Genomic DNA, 25,888 nt, shown 5'->3' on the forward strand with positions numbered 1-25,888 from the left:
CGGTGGCGGTGCGGGATGGGGAGCCCCGCGGGCCCTCCCGCCAAGCGCGCGCGGTGCGAGAGGCCCCGCGGCCCCGGCAGCGACCCGCGGCTGTGGGACACGGAGCGGCTCTGCCAGCACCTCTCCCGCTGCGGCGTGGGCAGTCCCAGCCTGCTGCGCCGCTTCCGAGGTACGGCTGGCCGGGGCCGGGGCCGGGGCGTCCCGCCGCTGGCGCTGACGCTTCTCTTGCTCCCACAGAGAGCGGGATCACCGGGAGGATGCTGCTGGACCTGCCGGCCTCCGCCCCCGAGCTCATCCGTGTCTGGTGAGCAGCGCCCGCCGGGAAAGGGGGACCGAGGCCCAGCAGCTGCGGCGGGCGGGCCGTGCCCGCAGGGAGCGGCTGCAAAGGCGCATGGCCGGGCCCAGCGCGGCTCTGCACCGCGGCCGCCCCAAACGCCTCGAGCGGAGCTGTGCGGGGTAAAACGGGATCGCTGGGGCTGATCCCGGACCCTCAGAGCAGTTCCCGTTCCCTGCTGATCCCAGCACAACCAAGGCGCGGATGCTCGCTGCCCAAATAACCATGAGAAGCAAAAAACTCGATCCTTTAGAAAAGGTTTAATGAAAATCCTCTGTGTAGTGGAGTGTTGCTGGGAGCACAAAAGTGAACTCCAGAGGTTCTGACAGGAACTTAATTTTCTGCTTGAAGTTGCTGCTGCTCCAACTCCAGGAACGACAGCCGCCCCGATGTTTGACAGAGTGGGAGGTGCTGCTCAGGAGAGACCAAGTGTCACCCGTCTCCCTTGGAGAAATCCAGGGCATTGTCAGGTCAGCCGTGCCGCAGCTGCTGGGGCTTGGCTCTCTGTTGTGCCTACAGGGCCGTGGGGCTGCTGTGGAAAAAGAAGTGTTGTTGTGTTCCTGGCAGAATAGGGCCCTGTGGGTGAGTGGCCGAGTCCTTGCTGCCATGAGCCCCCATTGGCCTGAGCAGGCTGGAGCAGGGGGTCTGGCTGATAGTGGTCACCTGCTGCAAGCACAGGGACACTGGATGCTGTTCTAAAGTGTGTAAAGGATTGTTCCCAGCAGTGAGGGAATGATGGGTCCCAAAACCCTTGTAATCTTTCTGGTGGTGAGTATGTTTTCTTGCTTTTCTGGAACAGCAGAGAGTATGAATCTCTCCTGCTATTCTGTGTGTTGGAAAGGCCCTTTGCCCCTTCTCTGCCCCACTGGGGATCCTCTCTTGCTCCCCTCTACTGGGATGTGAGCCTGCTTGCTCACCACATACTTCCTGGTGGTTTTTAATCTTGTAATGTCTTTTCTTTACCTTTGTTAACCTTGTTTATACTGTTTCCTTCAAATTTGTTTCAAAACCCACCTGCTGGCTCCAGCTGTTTGCTGATGTTGTGGTTGGTGGCCCTGCGGTAGGCTGGGTGTGTAATCTGGCAGGTCCACACAAGTGCAGAGCTGTGCTTTCTGCTGGAGACTAGAGCACTTTGGTGTTGGCTCCTTGGGTGAGAACTCATCAGAGCTCATGCTGTGCTGAAGGGATCTTTCGCTGTTTTATTGAGACATCAGCATGCAAAGGGGGAGTGGGAAAGGAGGAGGTGCCTGGGCACGGGTACTGGAAGAGAATAAAGAGCTGGTGTGACGCAGTGGGACACGGCAGAAGTGCTGCACTTTGGACTAGGTAAGACGTGCTGGAGTCATTAAGGTATTTTTGATTTATCTTTTTATGGAAGAGGGGTTTATCTGCAGCTGTTTGAAGTGTGCAGATAGAAATGCTGTGATGTCATGGAAGGCAGATGAAGGCTTTGTTAATTGCTGAAATACCAGGTAATTGCCTGTCTGAAATGACAAGCTGGTGTCTAGTTTTATTTAGGACTTGCCAGAAGGCTGCTTGCTTCTAGCAGGGAAAGAGCATGAGGTGTCCAGGACACATTTGACATGTGCAGCCAGTCTGGGGAGTCAGAGACTGACTGTCAGTGCTGAACATGGGCAGCAGGATGCGGTAGCCAGGAGTCCCTCAGCATGGGGTACAGGTAATGTGGGCACAGGGCTGTGGAGAGCTCTCAGTTGGTGTAGAGAGCAGATGGTGCCGGTTCACAGGCTTGTGGGTTTTCTTTGTAGAAGATATTGTTAACTTTGTATAAGTTTCCTTCTGTGAGATCTGACATCTTGTTTCTATTAAGCTGAAACTGTTGAGAATTGGATGAGAAATTGCTCAAGCGTTCTGCTTTTTGTAGACATCTCTACTTTGCACTAAGAACAAGTCTTTTGTTGTCCTGCAGTAACTTTGATCATTTCTCTGTGAAAGACTACTAATGAAAGCATGTCTTTAGTTCCCTAGGTCCCTGGATGTTCAGAAGGGAGAGCTCGGGCAGGTGGTGCCTGGAGGCAGCACAGTGGGTTTCCCAGGTGTTCTCATGTTGCTGGCACTGGATGTTTAGTGTGGCATGCAGTGTGCTGTGTGCTGAACACAGATAATGAGTGGGACTGTCTGGGTAACCTTTCAGGCACAGGAAAGGGATTTTCTGGTCCTTGTGACCTGTGGCGTGAAGGAGGGTGTGGACAAAGCAGGGAGGGGAGTGGATGAAGAAGTGCCAGTTGTCACCATTTCCAAGCAGCCAGCAGTAATGCTGCTTTGGCTGTTGGAGGAATTCTGCCTGCAGAGCCCTGGAAAACTACAATCCTGTGTTAACAGGATTTGTCTTGCTTAGGGGGGTCTGACCTTGTAGACTTCAGGTGAAAAATGCCCTGTGGCTGTTTTCTATCTGAAGGAGGAAAAAGAGCAGGGAAGGTGGGGCATGCAGGTAATTGATCCAGGATCCAGCATGCAGGATCTAACCTTTTCCTGGTTCTCCCCATCCCACCAGAGCAGTGAGTGGCTGTGTGGGACTGAGTTCCTATCTGGGGTTAATCCTCAGCAATCCTTGGTGCCCAGTGTGAAGCACAAAGGGTTGTGATTATGACAGATCTGAACAGAGCATATTAAAATATGAATAGTGTGGCCATCAGAACTAGGGAAGTGATTCTTCCTCTGTGCTGGTTGGGCCACTGGTTGTGCCACACCTTGAGTGTTGTGTCCAGTTCTGGGCCTCCTGATTTAGGAAGGATGTTGAGATGCTGGAATGTGTCCAGAGAATGGCAATGAGGATGGTGAAAGGTCTGGAACTCAAGCCTTATGAGGAGTGGCTGAGGGAGCTGGGTTTGTTTAGCCTGGAGAAAAGGAGGCTCAGGGAGATCTTACCACTCTCTATAGCTAACTGAAAGGAAAGTGCAGCCAGGTGGGGTTGGTCTCTTCTCCCAGGCAACAAATGACAGGACCAGAAGACACAAGCTGCACCAGGGTGAGTTTAGGCTAGACATTAAGAAAAAATCCTTAACAGAAGGACTGATTGAGCATTGGGATGGGCAGTCCAGGAAGGAGGTGGTGGAATCATCATCCATGGAGGTGTTTAAAAAAAGACTGGATGTGTCACTTAATGTCATGGTTTAGTTGATAAGGTGATGTTAGGTCATAGGTTGGACTTGATGATCTCAAAGGTCTTTTCCAACCTGGCTAATTCTGTGATTCTATGTGAAAAATAAGTTGTTAGAAGCATTCATTGTATTAGTTTAATGGTTGCTGGTCACACTATTGATTTCTTTGCTCTCAGATTTGTATCATGGAACACATGCTGGTCTGGGCATCACCAAGAGTACTTTTCATCTTAGAATTGTGGAGTGGTTTGGGTTGGAGCAGGCCTTAAAGATCATCTCATTCAGATCCCTGCCACACAAGGCAGGGACACCTTCCACTATCCCAGGCTGCCCCAAGCCCTGTCCAACCTGGCCTTGAACACTTCCAGGTTTGGGGTCGCCACAGCTGCTCTGGCCAACCTGTGCCAGGACCTCGGCACCCTCACAGGGAACAATTTTTTCTTAATACCAAATCTGACCCTGCCCTCTGTCAGTTTAAAACCATTGCCCCTTGCCCTGACAGTATCTGCTCTTGTAAAAAGTCCCTCTCCCTCCTTTTTATAGATCCCCTTAAGGTACAGGAAGGCTGAAATGAGATCTCCCCACAGATTTCCCTTCTCTGGGCTGAGCAGCCCCAGCACTCTGAGCCTGTCTGCACAGGAGAGGTGCTCCAGCACTGCCTTGTGGCAGTCTGAGCAGCAGCTGCAGCCCAAGAGCTCCCTGTTAGGACAAGCAAAACCAAGTGATTGAGAGAAACACTTCTTACCAGCAGCTCAAACATCACATACCTTTAATATTTTAGGGATTGTGAATTATTAAATGATCTAGATGAGAATAGGTAGTACATCAAGCAGTACTTTTTCCTAATAGTTGACACTACAGTCTTGTTTTCTGTTAAATTTTATGTTGAAAGGCTGATATCAAACTGATCTTGGTGGTTAACTGTTGGAGAAAAAGTATTTTCTCATGATAGTGTTTGCTGGCATAATAAGGCTGAAACCATTTAGCTCAAGGGCAAGGCTTGCTGACAGAGTTCATAAAAGTAGGTGTGATAGAGCACATTATCTCTCTCTCCAGACCTGTCCCCTCTGTGCTCTTAGATTGCTGTGGCAGAGTATCTGCACTGGAAGTTTAGCTGTGTGTTGTGAAAGGGACCTTTAATAATTTATTAAAAATGACAGAAAAATATCTTTGCAAAATAGTAGAATCAGTCTCAACAAAATTATAGCATGTTTTAAATTACAGTGATTTTGCTATAATTTTTGCTGGAATTAATGTAATTCCAATTGCTGTTGGAATTTAAATTGATTTATGTAAAATTCAAGTTAACTTGACAAAATGAAACTTTTAATACACAGTTGACTAACTGCAAGAAATTTTTATAAAAATCATTTGTTGTGACTGACATTTTAGTTTAAGGAAGTTTTGCATCCTTTCGAAATGTCATTTAGTCACATGCTACATGTTGTCTTTCCCATAAGTTTAAAGGACGCTGGGTATGGCTTACACAATTTTTTTCATCAGTTTCATGGTGGTTTTATTTCTCAGTTTTCAGAGAAGCACTTACACCGCTCTACAGATATGTTCTGATTTTAGAAGGATAAATGCTTCCAATACTTTTCTGAAAAAGTTGCAGTTGCTGTCTTCTTCTGTCAAGGAATATCAAAGTAATGTGAACTCACATAAGTAATTCCATATGTACTGCAAATTGAAAAGGGAAGTGCATTGCAGACTTGGCTCTCAGTGTCTCTTTTTCCTTCCTAGCTGCCCAGCTGAGCGACTGGAAGTGCTGGCGTGCCTGACACAGCTGCGGCCGCAGCACGTGGAGGTGATGAAGGTAACCCATGCTATGGGGACACCATGGCCAGCTCCTGCCCCAAGCCCTGCACACCCTCTCTGCTTCTCCCCTCTTGGCTAGGTGCTGCCAGCTGGTGTGTTTCCTTTGCACAGCAGCAAACTCTGGGCTCTTGGTAGTGGGGGTCTGTGAAAAACCACATTAACCAGAAGAAATACTAGAATGATAATGTGGAAGCTTTCAGTGGCCACCTGCAGGTTGTGAAGGATTAAATGAGCAGAAGAACTGTTTGATGTGTGTTGGAGAAGCTCCCCTTCCACATCCCTCTGTGTAGAGCCTCCCCTTGGTTTATTTTATTAGTTTTTCCCCAGGCTTGGGTTAACAGACTCCTCCTTGCTTTCACTGTTTCTGGTGTCCAGCTGTTTCTCCCAGTGGTGTGTGTTAGTTTAACTGGGGCCAGGGCTGTGCATATTTTGTAGTAATCTGCAAATCTGCTAGAGCCCTCCTAGCTCAGTCACCATGGGTAGAGAGCACAGAAAAACCTTATTTGCCTCAGTATTTTACCAAGATATGTGTGTGATGGAGTGGTTTTGCCTGCAGTTTAACAGCAAAGATTAATGATTAAATGTGCTAACCTTCTTTACTGAGTCCCTGTAGTTACTGAGATGTCTCTAAAAATTTGTGCTTATCAGGAAGTATTTCTTTCATATTTTAATAATTTTGGGGGTTTACATTTTTTTTAAGAAAAAAGTAATAATCATAATTTCTGCTTGGCAAGATTGCATTTGATTTTAAAAGCATGAACAGTATCAGGCCAAACACTTTCATTGCATATCTCAGACATGCATTTCAGTATCCTGCTTTAAATGGAATAGCAGATTAATAAAGACAGCAGTTTTCACACATGTTAAATTTTGGAATTGCACAGGTGGAGAACTAACATTTTTAGGTATTTTGACTTTATTTCCCTTGCTATGTGAAATAGGCAGTTTTATCTTTTTGGTGTCAAGCTTTAGTAGTTCTCCAAGATGAATTTGGCTGTGCAGAGAGGTTGCAGATGCCTCGTGCCTGGAAGTGTCCAAGGTCAGATTGGACAGGGCTTGGAGCAACCTGCTCTAGAGGAAGGTGTCCCTGCCCATGGCAGTATGTTGGAACAAGATGATCTTTAAAGTCTATTCCAACCCCAACCATCTTATGATTCTGAGATAGATCTTGATATAGGGTTGGCAGGATATGTCTGTTTTACAGAAGATGAACAGTCTCTCCCACCAAATACCTGACCATTTTAGATATCCTTTACCTTGGTGATTGTTTCTTTTCAAAATTAGATTTTAAATGTTAATTATTTTTTTGGTTAATTTTTTTTTTCCTTCTGTAGGTTTTTAATGATCCTATTCATGGGCACATTGAATTTCATCCCCTGCTTATTCAGATCATCGACACCCCTCAGTTCCAGCGCCTCCGGTACATCAAGCAGTTGGGTGGCACGTACTTTGTTTTTCCAGGAGCCTCTCACAACCGCTTTGAACACTCCCTGGGGTAAGGTGGTGGTTCTGGTACACCCATCTCTGGTATCTGGATATCCCTGAGTTTGGTTCCACTGCAGTGGAGTGCCAGCAAAAGGGCATTGATGACTGAGCATTGGTGAAAACTTCTTTGGGGGGTATTTCTGGTCTCAAATGTTCCTGGATATCCCATGTGATTGTGAGCTGTTCCCTTGAACTTCTTTTAATAAAGACAGATACCTACAGGATGGAGCAATGCTAGCTTTCCTTCCCCACCCTTTATTATTCTAAGAATAATGTTAGCTAAAAACTAAGTGCTTTATGTTCCCTCAGTCAAAATACAAGTTTTAAAGCATAAATTTAGTAAGTGTACTGGGGCTGTTCTTATGATCTGCCAGACAGTTGTAATCCTCACACATCATCCAGCACAGCCAAAGTCCTTCTGATTTGTAGTGTTTGCCTTTGTAGGTAGATGTGCTTCATGCACTCAATGGCAGGTTGTCAGGCTGATAGCTATAATTCCATGGAGCAGAAATGTGATGGCTGCAAGGATTTATAGAGTGTTGCCAGGTCATTCATGCTCCTCAGGGAAGCAGATGAATGACAAATTTGAGCTTGTTTTAAGGGTAAATCTCAAGGGGCAGTGAAATTAAGAAAGTAAATGGTTTCTTATTCAGGTGATCTGGCCAGCCTAAAGTTGCTTTTGTTGGTGCTGAAATATTGTGGATTAAGTCTGGTTTACTTATAATGAGATTCAAATGGCTGTTTGCAAAAGGGTCAGTTGAATGAGGCAGCCTGGATTGATTGCATCTGGTAAACCAGATTGCAAATGGTAAATCCATTGATCTATGGAGTTAAATTTAGGACAGTTGTTCTCCACTTGTATATAATTTCAAAGATTTCTACAGTGTTACAAATAGCAGAAGTGAGCTTTGTGTGTTCATTGATCTAGGAAAAAGCCACCAAAGAGTGAAATTTGGACTAAGGAAACATATTACCTCATTACAGCCTGGTCTTGCTTTAAGCTGTTCTGAAAGGGGAACTGTTGAGGCAAGTGGAAAAAGATGTTTCTGCAGAGGTTATAAACAGTTTATGGGAATATATGCCATATATTTCTTCCTGTTGGTTTTGTGTCATGAGAACAGAGGGTCCCATTTAACTAAACAAATCTAAAATGAATGAGAAGAGAAATAATTGTCATGAGCTATAATTAAAGCAGCAGTTTGAAAAAAGTACCAAATGCTTTGGTTACTGGAATTCAAGGATTTGGTGTAAGCTGAGGTGCTTCAAGATTGTCACTGTCAGTGGTGCACTGTTGTTCCCTTAAACAGCTACTGTGGAGTTGTGTGTTACTAAATACTGCAGGATGCTTTGGAATCTCTGTGTTTTGGGCATGGCATCCCATCTGGGCATGGTATCCCATGCTTTTTTGCTTTTGGAGGACTAAAACTCTACTTACAGGAAGCAGTTTGTGATTCTCTCACAAGTCAGGGTTTGGGTGTTCCTTGTATGCTGCCTCTCAGACAAGGGCTGTGACTTAGTGGAGCAAAACAGGGTAGGGGAACTTAGCTTTTTCTGTTCATCCTAAACCACTGCTGTATTTCTTTCTTTTCCTCCTGCAACAGGGTTGGCTACCTTGCAGGATGTCTGGTTCGTACACTGAAGGAGAGACAACCAGACCTGGATATAACCCAGCGAGACATCCTCTGTGTAGAAATTGCTGGGCTTTGTCATGATTTGGGTAAGGAGCACTTGAGATGGGTTGTTGCTCTTGGAAAGCTAACCAGGACAAAAAGCTGGCTGTGAGGTCAGAACATGTCAGCTGTTTTGGGCTGCTCAGTGCATAGCCATATTCCAATACAGGTTTTATCTGTTCATTTTGGTCTGGAGTACATCTGTGGAGACAGTTCTACTTGAAAATTTAGCCTCTCTTAGCTAGTGTTTTGTCCTGTTTCTCAATGGTGCTTAGAGTTCTGCCCTCAGTGGCTAAAGTGTCTGCTTCCTTCTGTGATTTCTCCAGGTCTCTTAAAACATTTCAGAATTAAAATTATTGTTTCTTTCAAAAATTGTAACATTTACTTCGTAACTACTTCTTTTCTTCAGAGCTGACACAGGGTAATTAATATTCTCAATGTTGCTGCAGTATTTGCCTGGCTGGAAATGGCTGTTAAGTGCAGTAGTACTTAAAATATCTTAGGAAAGTGTATTTGTTATACTGATTCCTCATAGATGATCAATAAGAAATTATCTGGATGGTTGCACTCAGAGAGTTGTGGTTACAGGCTCGATGTCCAGGTGGAGCCCAGTGATGAGTGACCTGTGTGGGGACTGATTTACCAAATTAAGGATATGATCTAGCATCAATATCTGCAAAGACACTCTGTTTTAGTTAGGATATATTTAATCAGCACTGGACTGGTGCTGGGTCACCCCTGATATGCATGTGGCCCCAAGTACAGGTGATTACAGGCTTTTTATTTACAAAAGTATTGAATACAAATACATATTCATAACCCAATTACCACCCACTCTCCTCATGCTAATGAGGAAAAAGGCAATTAAGCATGCGTGGTTTGTTCTTTGAAATAGGTTGATGATCTTTTTATAGTAGGGGTCCTGAAAGGGAGGAAGGAATACATCTCTTCCTCATTTTAACCTTCCTACCTTTCAGGGCAAGATGACAAATGGGCCAGATGGGCCTTTGGCTGGGCTCCTAGTTTCTTGTTTTAATGAGTTTTTTCATTTACTGTTGTTTAAGGTTTTTGAAGTTCTTTACTGGGTTCCCTGTTTTCCTTCCCAAGCCCAGCTGAGTCAGTATCTCCATCTAGGATAGTTAGCAATTACCTTGTAAATTTGATGAGGCCTCTCCATTTGCCCTTGGTTTTAGCATGGCTCATCTGTTTGTTTTAATTAGTCTCAGCAGAGCTTACTCTATTCCAATTAGTTCCAATAATGTCAATTTCCAGTTAAAACCCTGACTTTTCCAAAATCCAAAACTATTTTTAAAACCCCAGTTTTTCCAAAATCCAAAACATTTTAAGTTTTGTGTTTCAGGACCAGCACTGTTGGATATCTCTGTTGGTGATGGGGACAGTGGGATTGATGCACCCTTGGGCAGTTTGCCACACCAAGCTGTGTGGTGGGGACACATGCTGGAGGGAAGGGATAGCACATCCAGAGGAACCTGGACAGCCTGGAGGGGTGGAGAGTGGATTGAGAGCAGCTCTCTGGAGAAGAACTTGGGGGCATTGGTGGGTGAGAGGCTGGACAGGACCAGAGGCAGTCCAGAACCCCCCATGTGCTGGGCTGATCTCCAGCATGGGCAGAGGTGAGGGGGGAGATTCTGCTCCTCTGCCTTGCTCAGGTGACACCCCCACCTGTGCAGAGCTGACACCAGGCCTGGGCCCCAACAAAAGGATGAGGTGCTGCTGGAGTGAGGCTTTGGAGATGCACCAAGGGCTGGAGCCCCTCTGGAGCCAGGCTCTGGAGTCAGGCTGGGAGGGCTGGGGGTGTTCAACCTGGAGGAGAGAAGGCTCCAGAGAGGCCTTAGACCACATAAAAGGGATTCCAGGAGAGCTCCGAGGGACTTTGGACAAGGCTTTGGAGTGACAGGACAAGGAGGAATGGCTTCCCACTGGCAGAAGGCAGGGTTGGGTGGGACATTGGGAAAAAATTCTTCCCCCTGCAGGTGGTAAAGCAGATTGCCCAGAGAAGCTGTGGCCACCCCTGGATCCCTGGAAGTGCTCAAGGCCAGGTTGGACAGGGCTTGGAGCAGCCTGGGATAATGGAATGTGTCTCTGCCCATGGCAGGGGTCTGAATGAGATGATCTTTAGTCTCTTCCAACCCAAACCAGTCTAAGACTGTGATATGTCAAGAAAAGTCAGATACAGGAGAATTCAGATCCTAAGTTTGCTCAAGAAATTTTTGCTGTCAACCATGTCTCAGACTAAACCTGTGTAATCTTTATATTTAAGGTCATGGGCCATTTTCACACATGTTTGATGGAAGATTTATTCCACTCACTCGTCCAGATTTGCAGTGGAAGGTAGGGTTTTCATTATTAAAATAAAAATACAAACCTGAAATTTCTGGAGGCAAAATAATTAATCTTTAAAGAGTTAAGAGTTCCAGTGCTTGTGAGGCTGTAGTGGTTATCTGGCTTTACCTTATTGCATCATTTTGATTGCTTAATTGAAAACCAGAATGTTATTTCCTAATGTTGTGATGCTATCCTTGTTAGGGCTGCAGTGATCATTTTTGGCCAGCATTGTGCCTTAAAATGTGTATTGAGAGCTTTCTGCAGAATATATTTTACATTTGCAAAATAGCAACTGGCAGCTTCCTTTCCAGTATAATGTTTTAGCCTAGGGCCAGGATATTCAATAGTCTTTAGAATTCAAACTTCCCAAAATTTTGAACACAGTTTCAACAGTTGTTTTCTGTGGATGAAGTGCAACACAGTCCTTTCAGGCCTCTCTCTGCTTGTAATTTCTTAGCAAAATCAGCTGAGTCAGCTGGTTAATCATTTACACTTACAGGTTTACATTTACTGGTTAATCATTTAATCAAGCAAAATTGTCTCTTAGCATTGTAATGGCTTTGCTGCTGTTTGTCAACACACAGAATTAACAGCTGTCTGCTGAAGAGTGTTTCTGGACTCTGTAGACCAGATGATTTCCTGTTCTGTTTAATGCAAAATGACTAGGAAAGCACCCAGGTGCTGCCCTTCACACCAGCCTGCCCATGTGCCCTGCTCAGCTGTGCTGATGATTTGGAGTAAAGCTGTGACACTGCAGGAAAGATGCTCAAACTATGTAATACAATATTTGGATGGGGTTTTTTTTCACAGCATGAAACTGCTTCTGTTCAAATGTTTGAGCACTTGATCACTTCCAATAAACTAGAAGAAGTCATGAAGTCACATGGTCTTGTTCTGGAGGAAGATATGTTGTTCATCAAGGAACAGATAGGAGGGCCTATAGATGAAACTGCTTGTGTGAAATCGGTGAGTTGGTGTGCTGCTCCTGTGGTTATCCCAAGAAAAATCTTTATTTCTCTGAAAGAACAGATAATTTTGGTTTCTGCTATATGTTACTTCTAGGCCCATGAAGTTCTGGGGATCTTGTCAGAGCTGATGCTGGAGGAGTGTTGTGTTCATTTCTTACAGTGCTGGCAGATATGTTAATGTGCTTACAGCTACCTGAGAATTCTTATCCAAAAACTTCCAGATCAGAGGAAAGCTGTAGAAAGTTAATTGTGTTTAGGGAACCTAACTGGTGACTGGGATCCAGTCAAGGGTACCAGGTATTTTCCATCATTTACTTGCAGTCCTGGGTGCTCCCAGTTGACTGGAAATCAGCAAATGTGACTCCATGTAGAAGAAGGATGACCCAGGGAACTATCAGCCTGATCTTGGTGCTGGGGAAGGTCATGGAGCAGATCATCCTGAGTGTCATCATGCAGCTTGTACAGGACAACCAGGGAATCGGGCCCTGCATTTAGGAAATCCAGGTCATGCTCAACTGAAGGACAGGAAGGCTCTACAGAGGGATCTGGACAGGTTGGATTAATGTGCCCAGGCCAATTGTGTGAGGTTCCACAATGCCAGGTGTTGGGTCCTGTTGCAGGCTGGGGGCAGGGCAGCTGGAAAGTGGCTAGGCAGAAAAGAGGTGCTGTTTGGCTGACAGTGGCTGAAAAAGAGCCAGATGTGCCCAGGTGGGCAAGAGGCCAATGGCACATGGCCTGTGCCAGCCATAGCACAGCAAGCAGGACCAGGACAGTGACTGTACCCCTGTGCTGGGCACTGCTGAGGCCACAACTGAAATGCTGAGTTCAGTTTTGGGCTCCTCCTTGGAGAAAGACGCTGAGGTGCAGTGGAGAAGGGCAGTAGAGCTAGGGAAGGGTCTGGAGCACAAGTATGGTGAGGAGCAGCTGAGGGAGTGAGGGGGGTTTGTCCTGGAGTAAAGGAGGCCTTCCCCAGACTGGATAACAAAATTGGGCACAGGCAGCAATGAGGCAGTGAGCAATCCAAGCCTGGCCCAAGTGCCAGAGCCACAAGAGCTTTGATGACAGCAGCAAAATGCTTGGATTTATTGCAATAGCAAACATAGAGGTAGGGATAAAACTTGAAGAAATGGGTTGCCTCAAGAGACAAGAAAGAAGAGTTAATTATTGCAACTCTATGAAAGACTTAAGTCCTTTCTCCTTGTTTTATGCTTTTGTGTCCCTTCAAGGACACTGATTCAGTTGCCACCAGAGTAAAGAACTGGTAGCAGCTGAAGTCAGTGGGAGATCTGTCAGGACAATATGGTCTTAATCAGAATTCATATGTAGTCCCAAACAAGAAACCCACAAATGTTCACACTTGCCCATTATTTTCTACTGCAGGAGTGGGTAGCAATCCTATGGCAAATACAAGGAACTTGACATAGTAAAATTGAGTCTGAGATCCTGTAGGAAGAGGATGTTCATTTACAAAATGAATCCACAAGCTGATTTTTATCCTGCTGGGCTTGTTTGCACATGAATCTTGGTGCCTGCTACTAGCATTGCTCTTGTGCCAGGTTCTTTCCCTGTGTCTGATTTGCCCTGTTTGGATTCTGTGCCTGTTTTCCAGCAGGATACCAGGAAGAGGAGTGCCACACTATCCTGGCAGCACCCTCCTGGTGTTAGGCAGCAGATTGCACTGACAGGCTGTGCACTGGTGCAGGCCTCTGTCATGACATGGACAGTGTGTGTTCAGGCACCAGACATAAACAGTGTCCTCAACATGTCCCAGTGGCAGAGCTCTTTGTGATCATGGTATTTTTATCCATGATGTGCTTTCTTCCTTCTGCTTGCACGTGTTTCCATTGCTATTCACATCAGTTTTAGTATTTCTGTAGTGCAGGTAACATGAAAGCCATGTTTGCATACAATGTTTTCCACTTTCAGAATTTCAAGGCCACTTTATGGCATTTTTTTAGGTGAAGGATCTTTAAATTTTCAAGAAATTTTTTTTTACCTTACTTATTTTGGTGTTCATTTCCTGTTTACCTTATGGCTGAATTGTCCCTTGTGAGGTAGGAGTTTAAGTATCTATCAATTTTTTTGCTTAAAACATCTCAATAAGTGTTTTTAAACTCTATTTTAGAAAGTTGTAGATTGCAGAAGATTGGGCGACAGTGATGTGTTTGTGTATTTAATTCCCAAAAATCAAATAATTCCAAAATTTCCTCCTTGTTGATATGCTCTTTTTGTTTGTTTTTGGTTTTTTTCATTTCAAAGCCACAGGCTTTCTTTAAGTAAGTAATGGGCAATGAGTACTTGTGTTTTCATGCGTTTTATTCTTTCTGAGATTCTGGGAAGACAGCTGCTCAGGCCCTGTTCTGGATTTCTAATGCCTGATAGCTTCTGGGAGTTCTTTCTTTGTCTTTGTGTTCTTCACTACCTCAGTGTTGGATGTTTATCATAAGCAAAGTGTATTCCCACTGTCCTAAAAAAGCTGTTTGACATTGTTGGTACACTTTAATTTCTTGCTGTTTCTCATGTTTTTCTTCCTGTCTCCCCTGTCAGTGGCCCTACCGTGGTCGTCCAAAGGAGAAAAGTTTCCTCTACGAGATTGTAGCTAATAAAAAAAATGGCATTGATGTTGACAAGTGGGATTATTTTGCAAGGTACAAATCTTACATTTTATTATGAATTCCTATTGACAAAATGCTGCTGTATGTACGAAAATGATCATATTGTTAAACATTCTTTGGAATATTTCTAGGGATTGCCACCACCTGGGAATCCCAAATAATTTTGACTATAAGCGATTGCTTATCTTCACTCGGGTCTGTGAAGTGAAAAACCAGAAGCACATCTGTACTCGTGACAAGGTGAGCAGAGTGTGGAGCCCAGGGGGGCACACAGGGGAGCTGCACCCCATGGCTGGGGGTCCTGGGGTCCTGGCCCATGTTCCCATAGCCCAAGAGGGAGAAAAGCAGTTGCTCTGAAGCTGCTGTTTTGGGGAGGGATAGAGCAAACCACTGTTTGAAATGATTTGTGGCAGGTCCTGTCAGGGAAGACTCTACAGATTCCTCAGATCTGCATGATCCTGCTCCAGGTCTGCTGGGCAGGAAGTGAAAGTGGCTGTGGTGAGGGGCTGCTGAAGGGATGAGGGGTTCTCTTGGCTGCCAGGCTGCCTGGGGTCACTCTCAGCTCTGCAGTGCCACTCTACAGTGGCCTGAGCCAGTTTCAAAATTTGGAAATTGTGAATAATAATCATTCTGCTTTATGCTGTGAACGGGAGGAGGCAACTAATTTGAATAATTGATTGATTGATTGATTGATTGTCTTAATTTTCCTAGTGGCAAAAGTAAATGCTGATAGGGTTTTTTTGATTCAGGAAGTTGGAAATTTGTATGAGATGTTCCACACCCGGAACTGCCTGCACCGGAGAGCATACCAGCATAAGACTGGCAACATCATTGAAATAATGCAAGTATATTTTCCTTTCCTTCCTTTTCAATTTATTTTTAAATTCTTGAAACAATCCATTACCCTTCTGGAATATTCAGAAAATCCATAAGGTGTGACATGGAATAAAAGCCACTTTTGATTCTTGTGGAAAGACTTAGTGCTTAGAGTATCATAGAGGCTGTGGTTAACAAAGCAAACAAAAACAGAAGGAGAGGAGGACAAAAACATCCTTCCACATAAAATTAAATTAGATGAAAATTATTAAAGGCCTGAAGAAGCACTGGACCAGGGTGTGCTTAAACCATTTAAACTGCTGACAGCTGAATCCAAATCCTTATCTGCAAGTTAGAGACCACTTAGCTCAAACTGCCTGGTTACTAGGGCAAGGTTACTAACAGAGTAAAGTCACAAATGGACTCACGTAGCTCAGCTCAGTCCTGGCTTTGTGTTTATGTAATGCAAGATTTTTTTCAGCACCAACTCAGCTGGCTACCTGCTGTTTTACCTCTCTTGTTGATGTCTATAGAATTTTTAATTAACTTTATTCTTTTTGCTTTTCTTGAGAATCAGAAATACTTGTATCCCCAAATATTTTTTCCTTAGGAACTGGTCTGTTGACTATGGTAAAAAGGAATGTTAAGGATTACACAGTACAAGAGTGACTTAGATTGCTTTAACTTCATAAACTTCCAAAGCTAATTTAGGGATCTTCTAAAACTTCTAAAAATGCTCAGGTTTGACAGTACCTACATATATGATGAGTAAAGGATATTTTTTTATTTTAGAAAAACTCAGTTCTTGGCTTCCTATAATTATAGCAGCCTTTTCAAGAGTGTCCAAGCTGGAAATGACAGCAAAGTACATGGAAATCTGGAAGAACTTCATCTTTAGAACATAATTTTTCCCATCTGAAAATACTACCTGTTTGTGATGCTTTCCCTTTACAATGCTTTGTACTGTCTCAGCTAATTCGGGAAGCAAGGAGTCTGTAAAAGGGTGTGGTCATCTGTGAGGAAGCATTACTGCAGCTGAAGGACCAGTCACTGTTTTGTGGGGTTCTGCAATTGTCTCAGCAGTGCTAAACACAGTCTGAAGCAGAACAAAGTGAATTTGCTCATTCATCCAAAGTTTACATTCTGTTCTGAACCCATCTTCAGTAAATCTCTCTTGGAAGGTGCAATGACAGCATGGAGACAAGATGATGCACTCATCAGTGTCTGCTGTGTGCTGGGGATACAGTTTCATCTGTTGTCTTCTGCTCATAACATACTAATTTGTTTCATTTTGCCTGCTGACCAGTGAGCTGTTTCAAAACTATATTATCCTAAAGTCATAATTTTGTCTCAAACTAGGATAACAGAAGCTTTTCAAAAAGCGGACAAATTTTTTGAAATAAGAGGCTCTGGAGGAAAAGTGTATCGGATTTCTACAGCAATGGAGGACATGGAAGCCTACACTAAACTAACTGGTATGAGGTCTCAGAATTCTTTTTTTTAAGTAAAAGAGCATCAGTACCTGTTAAAATGCTCTTTTTAGTGTTTTCATGCACAGAAGGTGGGGCAAGGTCTAGTGCTTGTGCTCTCAAATATTGCTGGGAGAGCAAGACCTTCTAGTTTAAATCACTTTTATGTTGAGAGAGAGAGAAAGAAGCACTAACCTTATGTTTCACATATGTTCAGATTCAGCAGTGTTAGAAGGTCCTGCCTGTCCCCTGAGTTTGTTGTACTTGTCACAAGTGGGGTGTAAGTGAGCCCTAAGTGATACTACAGGGTGGCTCAGTCAGGTGAAGTACTGGATGTGTGTTGTGGTGTGAAGCTATTCCCAAAGCAGGTTCCAAACAGCTCTTGTAAGGTCTCAGGGTTGCTGCCCTGCTTGCCTGCCTCTCCTGGTCTGTGGTGTGGGGCCCCAGTGTTCCCCTGGTTGTGTTCAGAGCTGCAGTGTGGGCCAGGCAGCCCTACTGCTCCCAGGCTTTGTGGATGGCTCTGTGTGTGCAGGGCAGGGTGCTGCAGGTCCTGCTCAGGGCTGCTTCTGATTACTGGCAGCTCTTGCAGCACCTGTCAGCTACAGCTCACCAGGACTTCCAAGCCAACTCTCCTGAGTTTCCATCACCAAGCCTTAGCTGGCCAACAGAGAGACTAAAGAATGGGTGCAGAGAGAATAAAGATGGGGTGCAGATCAGGCCAGCAGCATCCTGGCAACAGCAGTCTCTAGGACAGCCAAAAATAACCTTTCTGCTCTGAAGCCACATCAGAAGAGACCTCTGTCATGCCCCAACTGATAGTGGGAATCTCGCTGCATGTATCACTGTCATGTAGAGACAGGATGGGGGATTTTGAAGCTAGCATCCCAAGTCTGAGAAAACCTGAAGGCTTAATGGCCATTCTTTATTTTTTACTAGACAGAGTACCAAGTCCTGAGCTAGTTAGTGGTGGAGTTCAGGATAGTCTGCTAAACAAGACTAAATGAGATAAGAATGTAACTTCTAGTGAAATAATGAAGTATGTTACCAGGGTGAGAATTCAGATAGTTTTTCTGCCAACAGCCATTGTGAATCTAATGATAATTAAGATAATATTGTGACGTCTCATTGTCAAACTTTGTTCCCTCATTCCCTGAAAGTGTCTTTCCTGAACCAGCAGTTTTTTGCTTTAACCTTTGACCCTGTTTGTGCATTTTATTGTGACACTGGAATGTGACATATGTAACAAAAATCAATGCAACTTTGGCAGACTGTATCTACCTGGACATTCTTAACTCAAGTCATCCAGAACTGGAAGAGGCACGAGAAATTTTGCGTAAAATAGAACGACGTAAATTATACAAGTTTTTAGGAGAGACTCGACCTGAATCAAAGATGGAAATTGTAAAGGTAATGTCCTTTAGCAGAAGGTTCTGAATTCTGTCCCCATAAAAATGTTCTTGAAGTTGCTGACCTTCTATTTATCCCTATCTCCATGTGGGCTTTGTTTACTTTGAGGGTTTGTTCTTTTTTTTGTTATTTGCTAGTCAAAAAATAAACTCAGAAGTTTTCCTCCCATCTTGAAGTTGCTGAGCCATAAAACATATAAGATTGGGGAAAGTTTTATCTACAGTCAGATGAACAGCAAGAGGTAGAAATTCAGAAGCTGATTATTGCAGAAATATTTTCAGGAAAAACTTTTCTGAAAATAGAAAATTTTATAAAAGACCAGTGATTGAGAAGGTTATTACATCATTTGGTGTTCATGAAAATTTCAAAATAGTAAGGAACACCTTTGCTTTGAATCATAATTTGAGTGCTTTGCTTTGAGAATAAATATCAAACTGAATAATAGCTGCTGAATTTCTTGGTGTTAAATTCTAATACTGAGCATGAGCATGCATGTACTTTTCCCAGTCTTTTTCATGTGTCCTTTTCAAAGCAGATAGCAGTTTAATTCCTGTTGTCTTATTTCAAAATAATGGTATATTAGAGCTCACTCCAGCTGGCTCAGCTCTTTAAATGTGCTATACTGTGTTGTCAAATCAGCAGTTACTTATTTGCAAACTTCAGCCATAATGGTGAAAATTTTCTGTCCATGGTTTCCAGAAGTGGATGTCTGTCTATAGAAAGCCTTCATGAAAATAATTCAGCTTCTTTAAAGAATAAGGTTAGAAAAGTACTACTAGATGTAGCTGTTCTTCTTTTTGTTTGAAGAGAAGCTTTGCTTGTGTTCTTGTCTAAGAAAACGTGGTGTTAAGAGATTCTGTATTACAATAGCAAGAGGAAACAGGTGAAAGCAGACATGCAGTGGTTGTACCTGCATTGTCGAGTTTCTGCCCTTCTGAAGAGAAGGTTGGGATAGGTGGCCCAACAAATAAGGAGATGGGAGTGAAAGCAAATGTTATGAGTTCCACCTTTAAACAGCTCCTTCTAGAAGCTTGGCTAATGAGAGGAAAAACTCTCATTTTGAAAGTCCAGCCAGAGGCGTTAAATCTTGGGAAATCCAGGGTGTTGTTTTGAAGGGAGACTGGGTCACTGTTGGTGCCATAATTACATCTAGCCAATGCTTTGCAGCTCAGGGTGCACAGCTGAGGGGTTGAGGGAGGATGTTTCCTCCTGTGATGACAATGGCAGGAATGCCAGAGACTCAGCTTCCTCCCAGCACTGGAGGGGAGCAGTGGCTGCACAAGACAGAGCTGTGTCTGCTCTGCTCCTTCACACACCACAGGGTTATGTTTAGAATCACAGAATGGTTTGGGTTGGAAAGGACCTTTAAAGGCCAGCCAGTCCAACCTCCTGCCATGGACAGGGACAACTTCCACTGGATCAGATTGCTCCAGCCTTGTGCAATTCTGTGATCCTCAACCTGGCCAGAGCCAGAGGAAAATCCCAAACAGCTTCAGAGTTCTTAAATTCAGGCTGAGTTTCCAGTTAAGGTAAACCAGAGAGGTAATATCAAAGCAATGCAAGCAAAGATAGGAAGTAAGTTAACACATACACATTCTGATCAGAGTAGGAGTAGTTAGAAATAGGCTGCCTCAAGACAGTTCCCTCCTGGCAAGGTTTTCCTCCAAGCTTGCTCTCAGTTTAAATAAACCTTTCCTCGGTTTCTTGAGTCACTACAAACCACACACATGTCTCAGCTTTCAATGTGTGTGATTTTCTGCTTGTCAGTCTCCACATCCCTGCAATGAATAAATCAGCAGCAAAAAAACCCAAAAAACAACCCAACTTCTCCTAGCTGAATTCCTTCCCTCCTGGACAGTCTCCTGACTGCTCTGGGCTGCACTCCCATGAGTCTCAGTTGCTCACAGGAAATCTTGCAGCTTCAAATCTTGCATTTTCCTCAGAACACAGCAGCCCTGAATAAAGGCCACAGCCTTTGAAAGAGGACTCACACATTTTAGTGGACAGCTGTTCTCCATCTAACCATGCTCCTCTGCTTTGCCTAAGTGTCTGCAGGGAATCTTGCCTTGAGGCCAAAACCAAACAAAACTCCTTTGTGGGTTTCAGCTTTTGTGGAGTACTTTAGTGGAGCACTTTTTGTGTTTGTTGTGGTTTTTTTGTTTGTATGTTTTGGTGGGGTTTTTTTTATTTGTGGTTGTCTGTCTCTTGTGGTTTTTTTATATGTTTTACTGCATAGATATAAAAGCTTTATTAGAGAGTAAGATCCTACAGCCCTCCATTAAAAAGTTCAGTGAAAATGTCTAGTATTCAGCTTTGGAGAACTTTATTGCAACACATTTGTATTGGTAAAGCAGTTGGTTGAAGGTACTTATTTTCTGCTTTAATGCTTCAGCATTCTGGATGGTGCAGTCCTGCTTTCACTGCCCCATCACCAGATGTAAAACTCTTTCACAGACTGGCAGATTTTGGGTCTTCTCAACTGCATAAACTTGGTTTGTTTCTGAAAACTGGGTTTTGTACTTATGGCTATGGTGTACAATAATTCAAACAACCAAATTGCTGCAAAAGTCTTGTCAAGCTGTGAAAAACTGGAAACTTTAGTTTAAAAACATATTGTGTCACATGTTGTGTTGCCTTGATCTAGACCTGAGAGTGCATAAAAGTAATCTGAGTTACTGAGTTAATCTTTTGGTTTGGTTTCTTTCAGAGTAATAGCCTGGCAGAAAGCATTGCTAATTGCAAGCCACAGAAGGACCCTCCAGATGTGGAGCTAAAGGCTGAGAATTTCATAGTTGATGTAAACACCTCTCAGAGCGGGTTCAAGTAAAAACTCGGTTGCAGAGGGCTTGTGTACCCTGGTGAAAGAACAAACCCACAGGGTGTCTGCAGCTGCAGGCCTGCTTCAGTTTGAGGGTCTGAGCTTGGTGTGGGAGGTTTGCTGTGGTGGGAGGGTGTGGGGCAAGCAGTGGGCAGCTCCACTGGGCTGTCATCTGTACACTGTCCTGGTGACAAACAGGCTCTCCTGTCACAGTCCTGACTCCAACAAGGAGCAGTGGGGGAACCCATGGGGTTTGATACATGTCTGTCAATGGCAGCAGCCTGGGGGCCACTGGATGAGTCAGGAAGGCAGGAAACCTGTAGGGCCAGTGGGAGGAAAAGAGTCACAGTGACCTCCAGGCTCCTGGTGTTGCCCACCTGATGCCTGGCAGGCGTTTCTGGGGTTTGTCTGCTGCACAAAGCACCTGCTGCCACAGCTTGGTCTGCAGCCAGCAGTGGTGGGAGGGAGGGAGCCTGAGACAGAGGAGGGAACTGGGACAGTCTGCAGTGTCACACAGCTTAATCTCTGTTCTCAGTTCACTCTGAGAAGCACCCTTGCATGGAACGTTCTCTGGGCAAGATTGTAGCAGTTCACTGAGCTTAAAAGAATTTGCCTGGGCTTTTGCCATCCCACAGACTGAAATGGCAGGGAAGTGGATCCCTGCTGACCCACAGAAATGTTGGTGTATCAGGCTGATTTAAATAACATTGTCTAAACCTTGTGTTTATAACTGTAAACTCTGCTGCAGCCTCTTGGGTTGTGTGTTTTGGGAAGGCCCAGGCTGGCAAGTGACCAGTCCACTTCCAGTGCTGGAAACTGGAATGTTTCAGAGCACAACTGGGAGCTGGTCACTGTAAATGTGCATATCCACCTGGCAGCAACAGAGCAAGAGGGGATGGAAGAAAAGATGCAAAATACCAGATGGGTTTTTTAAGTAGTAATTTGTTAATTACTGTTTCATTTGATGACTGTAATTTTCAGAAGTAGAGTGTGTGTGGCCTTTTGTATTTATTGTCAGAAAACAAAACGTTAACAAATTAGACAAACATTAGCAAATGCCATTTTCTTTGTTTTATGTGCAAGGTTATCAGCATGGATTATGGAATGAAGGAACAGAATCCAATTGATAAGGTTCACTTCTATTGCAAGGCCGATCCTTCCAAGGCAGTCAAAATCAGTAAAGAACAGGTAAGTTTTTACTTTCTTTCTGAAAAGCATTTTCACCACCTGTAATGGAAGTGATCACAGTCCTGTGTGGTTGTTCCTACAGGATTTGTGGCAAGGTGGTGAGATCCATGGCCTTGCACATCTTCAGTGTGTGTTGTACTATGACAATCTGGAGCCCTGACAGCCTTTGCATGTGAACACTATTTAATTGGAATACAGTGGGAGCTGGAATAACACAATTGCTTTGGATAAAACACATGGATTGTAGTGGGGCTTCTTACTGCTTTCCTTTTGTATTCCAAGAAATACTAAAGGTTTTTTCTGTTTTATTTCAAAGGTTTCAAAGCTTTTACCCATAATATTTATGGAGCAGGTTGTCCGGGTTTATTACAAAAGTCAGGATCAACGTATTATTTCAGCTGCAAAACAGTACTTTGTTCAGTGGTGTATGGAGAATAATTTCACCAAACCACAGGTAACAAATTTACTTATTACATTTTTTTGTTTAGAGCTCATCATTTTCATCCATAAGCTTGCTTTTTCATTAAAAGGTTTGACATTCAGGCCTTGCCTTTATGGCAGAGGCACTCACTCACTCACCTAACCCCTGGTTTTATCATGGCTCCCATCTGGGGGTGCTTTGGTTTCACTGAAGTAGTGCTGAAGACACCTGAAAGTACCATAGGATCATAGAACCATGGAATGGTTTGGGTTGGAAGGGGCCCTTGAAGATCACCTTGTTCCAAACGCCTGCCATGGGCAGAGGCACCTTCCATTAGACCAGGCTGGGGAAAGAGCTGCATCCTCAAACATTAGAGGCCACCCAGGAGATGAGTGTTCCTGGGTGGGGATACAGGCACAGAAAACTCTGTAAGGTCCATTCTTAGGTCATCCTTCTGGCATCTGTCTTTTAGAGCAGTTAATTTTAGCAGGGCTTTTTACAAGTGGATCAAGCAACAGCTCTCCCTGGTTGTAGAGTGTGGTTGTGTCCTGTAAGCACATTGTTCAGGTTCAGGCACATCCACCCTGCAGCCCTGGCATGCTGCAGAGCACAGCAGTGTGCATCCAGCAGCTGATTTCTGAGCTCAGGCAGCAGATTGTCTGTGTTGGCAATGCCTGAGCACAGATCAGCATCTGTATCTGACTGGGATGAGCCCCACTGCTTGTTCCAGACAGTGCAAGGCACATCCCAGCACCAAGGTAGCTCCATTGCAGCAGTGGTAGTGAGGAGTGTGCTGAAGTCAGAGGAAACATTCTAATGATTCTTTCTGTAGACCAGTGGCCAGGATACAGTGAGTTGACCTTCCAGATTTTCTGGTACTCATTTAGGAAGAACTGGATGGTGATGGTGATGCCTTCTCAGGCAGGGCACTTTTGTCTCCCCACCACTCACTGCAGCAGTTTTCACCTCTGTGATGTGCAGTCATCAGTTTTTATTGATTTACAAAGGTTCTGGGGCCTTGGATTGATTTTTTTCCTGTTTAATCTGAGAGTAAGCTACTTCTCTGCTGCTTTAGACAGGAAAGCAAAAGTGAATTAATGTTTCCTGAATTTTAATACTAGGATGGTGATGTTGTCGCTCCTCATCTAACTCCAATGAAGGAAACCTGGAATAATGTGACAGATGATGAACACAGGAGAGCCTCAGAGCCCAGCTGCAAACAAAGGCTTTCTTTTGATGAGTAACAGGTTTCTTTTTGGCACTATTCAGTCTGCTTCCTCAGAAGATGAATAAATTTGAGCATCAACTCTTCTAAAAACTGGACAGACTGGAAGAATTCACAGAACAATGCAGAATGCATTTTATAATACAGAATGTTTTAATGTAGATACTTAAAGTGTATATTCCAGGTGGACTTCTGAAAAACAACTTATTACAACAGAGTAAACTAAGTTCTCATTTATTTTTGAATGTACTGGCACTGTGTAGCAAGAGTAACTTTAAAAATTGCAATTAATTGTTATTACAGGATTTTACTATTCCATCAAGTCCTGATCCCTTCCTCAGCTGTGCTATTGCATAACTTAGAAAAAAAAAATCCCAGCCCAGGTTTGATGGGTTTTTTTGGAGGCTTGGGGTTTTCTTAGTGTCTGAGGAAGAAAGGGATAAGTATGCTTCTGAAAATACAGTGGGGTAAAGAAGAAATTACCAAGTGTGGCATCTTCAAAATTAGCAAAATTAATTTCATGGGGAAAAAAAAAAAAAAGGAAGGGAGAGGGGAATCTTTTGATAATCAAAGATTATTTTTCTGGTATTCAAAAAGCTGGTGCAGGCCTCTTGCTACAAGTGACCTCAATTTTTATTGAAGTAACAATGCATTGCAGTGCCATGCAGCCTTTTATTGTTTTATTGTGGATTTTTGATACATAGAATATTACATTTTTTGCTGTCTGTCCTGCAAAGACTGCTCAAAAGCGCAGTGGTGTGAGTGGTTGCAGGAAGGCTGAGCTGCCCAGGTGTTTGGCAGGCTCAGGTGTGCAGAGAGGGCAGAGCCAGCAGGGTTCTGCCCTCTCTGCCCATCCTGCACCAAGTGCACCTTGGCTCTGCTCTGCACTGTAATGGACAGACAGGCTCATCAGGAACCCCTCCATTCTCATATCCCCGTCCTGTTCTGGATCTCATGGCCATCCCTGTATCATTTTTCTGTCTCTTGCAGATGTGTGAGGGTTCTTACAGTTTTCCTGTACTGGTGTGAGTGTTCTGAATGTCTGTGCTGTTGAACAGGTGATCGAGGAAGACCATTTTCCTCTCATCTTTTATTCAGGTCTAAGAGGAAGGCTGCTTTCATTAAATAAAACCTCAAAGCTTGAAAAACTCTGACCACAAAACTAAAAATACAAAGTAAAAGGTTCAGTAATGCTCAGGAATTTGAGCCATCTGTGATCTTTATATCTGGAAGGGGGAGAGAGGTGTTGAGCATCTGGCTCAGGCAGTCAGATGTGGGTGGCCAGAGTAGGTAGTGAAAAATAACCCAGTGGGAAGTTGCTGTGAGAAAACTCCAGAACTCCTGCCATGTCTCCTTAGCCCTTTTTATCCTGGGAACTGATGCTGTTAGACAGAGGGAGGGAAAATGAGTAAAAAACTCCATGTACTTCTGCTGCTTATGTATCTGCTCATGTGTCTGAAGGTGTAACCTCTGGTGTTCCTGTCTAATGGTATTTCAAAGCAGGTAACTGGTTAGAAGGGTTTGTGACCTCTTTAAAAGCTTTTAAAAAACTTACTTTTCCTTGTGAAACAATCTCTTAGAGGGAAGTCATTTATCTCCCTTATCTGCCTTGAAATCAAGTTTTGTTCTTGTTGATTTGGTTTGTTTTTAATTTGTTACTAACTGCACTTTATACTCAGGAAAGATCTTTTTCTTATGTTAAACCAAAAGTTTATACTTAATGTTAGATTCTGAGAGCATTTCTTAACATGTTCATCCTCTCTGAAGAGTAAATTTATAAACTATGATTTTACTATTCTTTTAAAAAATTGTGGTGTGTGGAATTTATTAAAAACAGTCTTACTGCACCATTCCAGAGAGCCAAGGTATTCCTACCCACTGTCTGTGGAAGAGCTTCCCTCTGCAAGAGGTTCTTGGTTGACATCTCCTATGGGGCAGTGGGGTCAGGGCTGAGGGAGGATCCCAGCACTCCTTGTGCACTGTGCAGCCACCTGGCCCTGCCACACCCTGGACATGGCCATTCCAGGGGCCAGGGAACTTTCAGATGCTGCTCCAGCTGTTGGGGAGGGGAAGGGAAGCTGAAGTCATGCCTGACCAACCAGGACAGCTGTGCTGAGGGCAGAGCAGTGCTGGGGTCAGCCTCAGTGAGCTGCCGGTTGGGATTTGGGTGAGCAGGCAGGGCTGGACCA

At 44.0% G+C, this 25,888-nt stretch overlaps 1 protein-coding gene across 6 annotated transcripts; it reads left to right on the top strand.

The window, feature by feature from the left end:
• Positions 1–25,507, top strand: SAMHD1 (SAM and HD domain containing deoxynucleoside triphosphate triphosphohydrolase 1). 6 transcript variants are annotated; one of them, XM_033519091.1, is made up of 17 exons: positions 152–169; positions 238–304; positions 686–804; positions 5,197–5,269; positions 6,606–6,766; positions 8,358–8,473; positions 10,708–10,778; positions 11,583–11,738; positions 14,288–14,388; positions 14,487–14,595; positions 15,105–15,196; positions 16,531–16,646; positions 17,908–18,047; positions 20,755–20,844; positions 21,949–22,053; positions 22,370–22,507; positions 23,596–25,507. In XM_033519091.1, exons 4-17 carry the CDS (start codon positions 5,264–5,266, stop codon positions 23,716–23,718), a joined length of 1,524 nt encoding a protein of 507 aa, XP_033374982.1. In that variant the 5' UTR covers positions 152–169; positions 238–304; positions 686–804; positions 5,197–5,263; the 3' UTR covers positions 23,719–25,507. The 6 variants fall into 6 exon arrangements, with proteins under 6 accessions (XP_015503144.1, XP_033374983.1, XP_033374982.1 ...); XM_015647658.3 differs by lacking the exon at positions 686–804 and having other exon boundaries at positions 1–169; XM_033519092.1 differs by lacking the exons at positions 238–304; positions 686–804 and having other exon boundaries at positions 86–169.
• The last annotated feature ends 381 nt before the right edge of the window (positions 25,508–25,888 follow it).

The sequence above is a fragment of the Parus major genome, chromosome 20 (genome assembly GCF_001522545.3).
Source record: "Parus major isolate Abel chromosome 20, Parus_major1.1, whole genome shotgun sequence".
NCBI classification, from domain to species: domain Eukaryota; kingdom Metazoa; phylum Chordata; class Aves; order Passeriformes; family Paridae; genus Parus; species Parus major.